The sequence below is a fragment of the Condylura cristata genome, unplaced genomic scaffold, assembly GCF_000260355.1.
Source record: "Condylura cristata isolate star-nosed mole 26May11 unplaced genomic scaffold, ConCri1.0 scaffold00021, whole genome shotgun sequence".
Taxonomy (NCBI): Eukaryota; Metazoa; Chordata; class Mammalia; order Eulipotyphla; family Talpidae; genus Condylura; species Condylura cristata.
This window is the reverse complement of record NW_004567122.1, coordinates 19,728,018-19,736,190: the sequence shown is the minus strand read 5'-3', so window position 1 is coordinate 19,736,190 and position 8,173 is coordinate 19,728,018. Positions and strand designations below refer to the sequence as shown.

Here is an 8,173-nt window from a genome sequence, read left to right as displayed (position 1 = left end):
ACCTGTAAGTGAGATTAAATGGTATCTTTTTCTGTCTGACTTATTTCAGTTACCATAGTGCCCCCAAGGTTGTCTCACATGGTAAGATTTCATGCCTATTTTTATTATTTCATGCTTTTTAATAACAGAATAATATTCCATTTAATTGGAATAATTTATTCACCCTATGGTGGTACACACTTGGGTTGTTTCCATGTCTTGGCTTTTGCCAGTAATGCTGCCGGGAACGCAGAAACACGTATTCTGTGAACTACTGTTTTGTCGTTCTCTGGATACAGGCCAAGTTAGTGTTTCATTTTCTTCACATAAATAACGTGCAAGTGAAACCAGTGGATCATATGGTAGCTCCATTTATAATGTGTTAGGAAACTCCATATCTTTTTTAATAGTGACTGAACCAATTATAGTCCCAGTAACTGCACAAGGTTTCCCTTTGCTCTACACCCTTGCCGACACTTGTCAATACTCCTGTTTTTTGATGCGAGTATTTCTGATTAGTGTTACCTCACTTTGATTTGTATTTGCCTTATGATTTATGGTGATAAGCATCTTTTCATGTACCTGTTGACCATCTGTATGTCTGCCTCTGGGACCTCTGGGACAGTATCTATCAAATACTTCTGCTTCTTTAAAATCATACATTTTTTAGTACTGAATTGCATGAATTCTTTCTACATCTTGGACATGAGCTCCATATCAGATACACAATTTACAAATATTTTCATCCGGTCTCTATGTTACAATTTAATTTTCATGGTGGTTCTCTTAGCTGGGCAGAGGCTTTTTAATTTGATAATCCCACTTGTTTATGTTTGCTTCTGCTGTCAAATCCAAAAGATCATCAACATTTTCTGTTTTCTTCTATTATTGTAGCTTCATGTCTTATATTTATATCTTTGGTTTCAGTTCGTGTTTGTGTCTGGCATAAGATAGGCCCAGTTTATTCTTTTGCATGTGTTTGCATCCAGTTTTCCAGCCCCTCTTACTGAGGAGTGTTGTTCCCCATAGCATGTTGTCATCTTTCTTGTAAATTAATTGACCATGTGTAAATGGGTTTATTTCTGGGCTTACATTTTGTTGCATTCATCTGTTTTTTTTTTTTTAATGCCGTCACCATATTGTTTTGACTACTATAGACTTGCATTCATTTGAAGTCAGAAAATAGAGAGTCTGAGATTTTTCTCAAATTGCTTAGGCTATTTTGGATCATCTGTGGTGCCATACAAACTTTAGGATTGCTTGTTCTTTGTCGGTGAAAACTGCCACTGGTGTTTAATATAGATTACATTGAATCTTAGATTGCTTTGGCTTAAGCAATGAAGTGCTAGAAATTCAGATACTTGATTTAATATCTGCCTTTTTTTTTTTTGTCAAAACTGGTTTTATCATGATAAGCATGATAAGCATAGTAGGCTGAATATTGTATCACTGAGCTCCTTTGTGAGCAAATTAGATTTATAATCCCAATGGTAATATGTTTAATATGTGTAGAATTTTAATTTTTAGAAAAATGCTTGGAAGCAAAGTCACCTGGATTATCTATAACGTAAGTGTCCACAACATAGTGGTTAATAGGAAAGAAACATAAACAAGGAAATTATCGCCTGAATTTTACCAATTTTTGGGTGCATCTCCATGCTTTTATGAATTATGATGACTTGACGTCAAGGAAAAGACAGGGAAAATGTCTGGGTTGGTTTCAAAGAATTACATAAATGCAAAACCTGGGAAAGCCTTTAAGTGTTGTAGAATATACCTAGGAAAGTGTCTTGAAGTTGATAATGTTGCCACTTTGAGAGACTTTTAATTTCTAATCACCTTAATCACAGATTAAAATATCACAATGCACAGAAATAGCATGATAATCACTAAGCCCTTAAGTTTTATCCCCCGATTCTAAAACGAGCAATACTCAAATTTTAAGTATACAAGGTATACAGTAGTCATTTAAAAAAAAATTATGTATGCATGCAAGAAATGTTGCTGTCTGAAAACTCCAAAGAATATTCTTGTATATAAATCTTTGAGATCTCTGAGTGGTTAAGGATAAATTTTTAGGTGGCAAATTATTAGTTCAGTGAAATTTGAACTTGTAAAATCTCATTTGTAGAGTTTCACTTGAGGTGGCTGTTCAATTCTTGACTACCTAGTGGGTTTTAACTAGGAAGCATTGAGCATGTATAAAACTGGAATGTCCTATTGTAAAAAATATGGTGCTTATTATCACTTTATTACTTAACATATATGGTGGTGTGCTTCAGAGCTATTTTCACACTAAGTCCTCACAGTAACACTTGTGTTTGCTATTTTCGACCTCATCAATAAAATGGGGGAAACTAGCCAAATCTTTTTAAGTTTTGAAAATAATCCTTGGGAGGAAAGAAGTATGGAGTGTTAAAAAAAAAATAATGAAGAGGTAAGCTATAGCTAAAAAAACATATTGTCTTAGTTTTAAAAAAAATTTACAAACTGACCAAACACAGGTTTAGTAGGGCATTTTAACCAATGAGTATTTATTAAAAGCCAGAGGTGCACCAGGCACAGTTCTTGTCCAGGAGGCTAACAAATACAAATGATATAACCAATTCACTTATTAGCATATCTGATTAAACAAAATACATTTCATAGAAATGATTATAAAATGCATTGCAGATAGAAAGAGCATATCTTTCACAATTATAGATTTATGGTACCTAAATAATTAATAAAAACCAGCCAACCCATATGATAAATAGAAGTTAGCAAACCACCATCTCTTTTAGTCAGCAATAGAGAAAACTTGCTATTTAAATGCTGAAGTGGGTTTCAGCATTCAATAGAGACATACTGCTTTCAAATGTCTTAGGTCCTAGAACTTACAATCTTAAAAGTTCATGTCTTCATTCTCTGTCAAATAACTGCTATGTATTTTTTGGTTTAAAGATTAGTTTTGGTTTTAGAATAATTTAAATTTAGTACTTCTGACCACGTCATACAGATTCTTGGCCTGGGGTAGGTGAGATCAGTCCAATTAAGTATTAGCTAGCGGAATATGACAAAACATAGATGGCATAATTTAGTCTGCATTGCCAGCTATTCTTAATAATGCACTCGAATGAGAAATTAAGACAGCCATGTGATTTAAAATAGAAGTTAACAGTGGAAAGGAAAAAAGACAAACTGTTGGACAGACTTGCTTCAGATAACACCATTAGAGCCATCATTGCCTTTTGGAATCATGGCTAATTCTCTCCAGGACGGTATCAAGGTTGTTGGCACACTATAGATCCGTAACTGAAGGTTTGTTAAGAGGGTGTCAAGGAGAGAAGAGGAGGGTGGCAATGATTGGAAAGGCATGGAGTGGAGTGTTTGCCGACGGCACCATTGTTGCTGGACTACAGCCATCCAAGTGTCCTCTGGGCTTTCCTGAGACCTCTAGAGAAGGCTCTGTTTTCTTCAGGCAGCAGCAGTGAAAACTTCCTCAGAGTCAAGGTCAACTTTTATTGCACAGGAACCAAAATTACTCTCCTTTGCCCCATCTTCCTGAGCAAGGTGACCTCCAAGTGCAAATGTGGCTGGGGATGTGGGTCCATTTGCTCCTCTGGCCAGCAGGGAGCACTCCGCTGGGGGGGGGGCGTTCTTGGGGAGCACAGTCTTCAAAGGGAAGTGCGAGGTAGCAATCTGGTTGGTCAGTCACCATTTTCAAGCAGCTTTTGTAAGTTGTTTTGTATCTTCAAATAATGAAAGAGAAGTGCCTGTTATCAAGTGTAATGAGGCATATTAAGGGCATGTTTGCTAGGGCTTATATAATGCTTGAGATTAATCTATTCTGATAAAAGCTACATATGGGTTAAATTTAGATGAGACACATAAATTCTTTCTATTGTAACGGACTAATGCATTTTCAAAAGAAAAGAGACACATTTAGATGAGACACATAGATTCTTTCTATTGTAACGGACTAATGCATTTTCAAAAGAAAAGAGACAGGGCTAAAGAAAGAGTGAACAAAGATGAAAATGTCAATAGAGACAGAGTGGAATCTGAGGGAGGAATAAGAAGAAAAGCCCTGGTAATGCCCCAGGTGTGACCAAAGTGCATTTAGAGACAGAGGGGTCCTGGTTTTTACAGAGCCCTTTCAGACCACCTGACAAACACCCACATGCTGATGATTGACATTTCTACAGAATATGACGTTTCCCAGAACAGTGAACTTCAAAGGGACTGTGTCATAGCTTCAGATCTCAGAACCACAGTCAGGTGTTGGGTATGACAACTGTGTTCAGTGAATGTTGAAAATGAACTTTGAAGAGTTCAGAGCAAGGAATTTGCAGCCTCCAATACACGATCAGCAGACGGAACAGTGCGTGAGCTAACAACAAGCTTACGCTGGTTGAGAGGGGGAGGTGTAACAGGTGTGGGCCAGGAATTTGATGCATGTTCACCTCCAGCAAACATGACCACACAGAGAAGCCCTGACACTGAACCTGAGGGCCAGAGAGGCTACATCACAATACCAGTTACACAGGAAGTGAGTAGCTGGGTAGGGTGAAGAACAACCGCCAACTCCAATATTTATGTTCTTTCTGCCTGACTACTCCACCATTAATACCCTTTCCTGTGCTAACAAAGGTATCTATTTCCATATCCATCCAAGGCACTGCTTTTCATCCTTCATATTCCCACTTCATATGTTATCCACCTACCCCTCAGCACCAAAGATGAATGGAAAAGCAGGAGTAGAAAGATAAAAAAAAAAAAGGGCTGCTGTCCTAACACAGCTGATTTTTGACCTGTTTGGGTCCATTCACATGTGGGTTTTGTTCCATTAACATGTGGTTGATCTTTGAGCCCCCCACACAGTTAAATATTGTAAATTCATACAATTTTTTAAAGATAAACAAGAGATCCAAAAATAAAGCAAAGACAAGTATGTTATTTATGGAAGAAAACCCAAATGACCAATACAAATATAAAAAGCTGTTTTACCTCAGGAGGAATTAGGAAAATACCAATAAAAACCACGATGAGATGAATTTCATTCTGTGAGGTGGGTGGACAGGGACCAGGTGTGGGGTGGCGGGAAAGAGACATGTGAAAGAGAGATTTATGATTTTAACTAAATAATCACTGACAAGTGAAAGAGGTAGGAAGGAATAGTATTTTTAACTGTCTAGTGAGGACACATGGAAGGGCAGTGAAGCTATGAACAGAAACCGGGAAGTTAGAAGCCAAGGGCTGATCCGCAGATGTGACGAGTGCCTGCAGGAGAGCAGACTGGAATTTCTGGTGTTGAGTGAAGATGGGGAGCTGCTACTTGTTTGCCAGACTCTGCTGCTTTACTGCCTCTTTGGAGTGGACCAGTCAAAAAAGAACCTGTGTGTGCTGGTAACTTTGTGTGCTTAAAGATTATGCACCACGGTGCAGCATACAACTTGTTAGAACTCAAACATTACTTTGATTCCTCTATCTGCATTTTATTGCTTCTGCTTAGGGACAAAGGTGGTTTGTGTTGGGAATGTAGGCCCCTAAGCCGAGCAGCTGACTTCTACCCAGAGTCTTGTGTGACACCTTTGTCCCTTACTATAGAAAGTGGTGTGTGGGCTAGGCTCTGAAGGAGAAGAAATGTAAAAGCAGACAGCTGGATTCTGTTTCTGGCTCAGACACTACCACTTGTATGTCAGTCAGCGAAATACAAATTTATGCTCACTCCATTTGCTAGGTCAGCATGACATGAAACATTTGTAATCATTTCATTTACAAAAACTCCTTAATTCTGAGAAATAGCAAATTAAAGAAAGGGAGAAAATGCTGGTTGAAACCCCATATTTCTTGAGGTTGATTTTTAGACTTACAAAAAGTTCCCAAGTTTGCCCATAGACAGAATGATTTAATAAGAAGTATCTGTCTGGCCTTCCTTCAGAACAGAAGTCTGGAACTGCCTTTACTCTTAAACTGCTGTGGTTCAAAGCCAGATAATATCAGGTACAGAAAAGATAATTTGACTTACTTGTACTTCATGATTCTTTTTAAGTAAACATAAGATTACTTAGGTTAAGGAGTGTTACTAGATACTGGGCATTTATGATAGCAGTTCTAACTGGACACTTCACCCTAAGTCTTTCATTAAGCATTAGTGTAAAATCAAATGACCAGATTGGAAGGGGTGAAAATGTTGAAAGGACAAGCAGAAAGGTGAATCAGGTTAAACTTGGAGCTGTTTCTAGCGTGCCTCTCCGTGTTCATTTCCACTTGACTTGTAAGAATAATAGAAGCACAAGGCAGGTTTGTCCTCTGGTTTCCCTGTAGGAACATGCTTTTAGAGGTGAGGGCATCACCAGGCCCAAGACTGGACTCGAGGAGGCATTACAGCAGAGCAGGTAATTTAGCACAACTTTGGAGCAATAGCTGATGAGGGTCACCCCAGACCAGGGAGACCTGGGCCAGTACTGTCAGCTTGGGACACTCCTTCCAGGGGCTCTTAGTGAGTCTGTGACAGTGGGCACCAGGCCCTGTAGTGCAGAGAAATACTCCTAATGAAAGAGGAAAGGCAAAAGGTAGATCAACAAGAAAAATGAGGTGAAAACCCACTTATTTTTCATGGAATAAAAAACTTCTATGCATGTATCATGCATCCTCTGGCCAGTGGTGGCCATTTAGGTTTCCTGCTGTACCCCCACTTGAGTGTGTAACCCCTGATGTATGGCAGGCGACATGCGCATCAGTGATTGGCCCCAAACACAGGAGAGAAATGAGTCACCTTCTCTAATTTCATTATGTTGGCGGTGAGCTCCTGGCAGAGAACCTCCGCATTTAATTGTACTTGTGACCCCAGGCCGGATGGTGCCGTCTGTCTGTAAGAAGAGAGAGAAAAAATTATTGTGGGCACAGAAAGGAGTGAAATGAAGACATTTTAAATTTATTTGAACGGAAAACTAGGTTGTAATAGGGGAGCAGGAGCGTTTAACTTGTTAACATTAGACAGGCCCTGCAGTAATCCACAAGTAATTCCAGACTACTCGCTGAGAGAACTGTTTCTTAAAAGCCCAGCTGGAAATTGCTTCAGCTAGTTTTGTTTAAAGGGGTGTGTTGTGCGGTGGTTCTCCTGGTTTAGTCCCCTTTTAAATAAATATACATTTGAACCAATAAAAGTGAAGCCTAATGAGTGGTTTAAAGTAGATTCCCCAGTACAGTAAAAACTAATGCACATCTCAGTCATATTCATTGGTTCTTAGGGGAGAAGGAGTCATTTACACAAGACACTCCTTTTCTGAGACATGCCATTTCATAGTAATTTATTTTCACCTTCTGATCTACTTGATGGAGCCATCACCTACTGTCTGATGGTAGACAGCCTGGGCTTTGCCTCCGGGGTCTGGTATTAGCTAAATCTATGAGAAATTTGGAGATGAACGCACACTTACTTGGAAAGCCAGTACAAAATTCATTTTCCAGCTTTTGTGTCAAGGTGAAGAACTGTGTCCTTTACTTTCCCTGTATGTGTTGGTTATAATTTTAATTTTGCTGTTAAGTTTTTAGAGGGCAGTATATGGCCTAATTTATTTTACATAGGGTCCTTTTTTGAGATACAGGCAGTTGGTAAGCTATTATCTAAATACTAAAAAAATCAATCATGTGTTTATCTATTAAATAATATCAAAGTATGGGTCTAGAGACTTGTTATCCTTTAGCCATACTGTATTATGCATACAGAACTGGGGTACAGGTCAGAGGTGAGAGGATTTACCAGAGATGGAGGGGAGCAGCAGGTGGGACAAGAGAGGTCTGCTGCACCATGTGGGTCACCTCTGGGGCAGGGATCAAACTTGCACTGAAGCAGCTTTGCAGTGCTGAGACTTAACCCTTTATGCCACCAGGGAGGGCCTCACTGTCAACATCTTAAAATCTTTCACTTTCTAGATGAGATTTCAGACTCAGAGAACTGACTTATCTACATGAGATTTTGACAATTTGTTAGTATACCAACAAAGCTGATGCTGTGTATGTATTTGAAAGGATTGCTCTGCAGCAAGTGAAAAACCAGATTACAAGAATGGGTTTAGTGATCTGGGCAGCATGGATGAATTGTCCCGGGGAAGTAAGACACTGAACTATTAAGTCCCAGCTGAAATACCAAGTCCTGTAAAAGTACTTTATTAACAGATCTTATAGGTGTTCCCTGGTCTCATGTCAT

At 39.0% G+C, this 8,173-nt stretch overlaps 1 protein-coding gene across 2 annotated transcripts in view; it reads right to left on the bottom strand.

Moving 5' to 3' along the window:
• Nucleotides 1-2,497: 2,497 nt before the first annotated feature.
• Nucleotides 2,498-8,173, bottom strand: part of GRAMD3 (GRAM domain containing 3) — a 64,392-nt gene continuing 58,716 nt past the window's right edge. For both annotated transcript variants that reach the window (XM_004686671.2, XM_012727699.1), the window contains exons 13-14: nt 6,740-6,833; nt 2,498-3,710 (exon numbers count right to left, since the gene is read on the bottom strand). In XM_004686671.2, the coding sequence (XP_004686728.1) occupies nt 3,669-3,710; nt 6,740-6,833 (136 nt within the window). In that variant the 3' untranslated portion in view covers nt 2,498-3,668. The remainder of the gene's footprint in view (nt 3,711-6,739; nt 6,834-8,173) is intronic.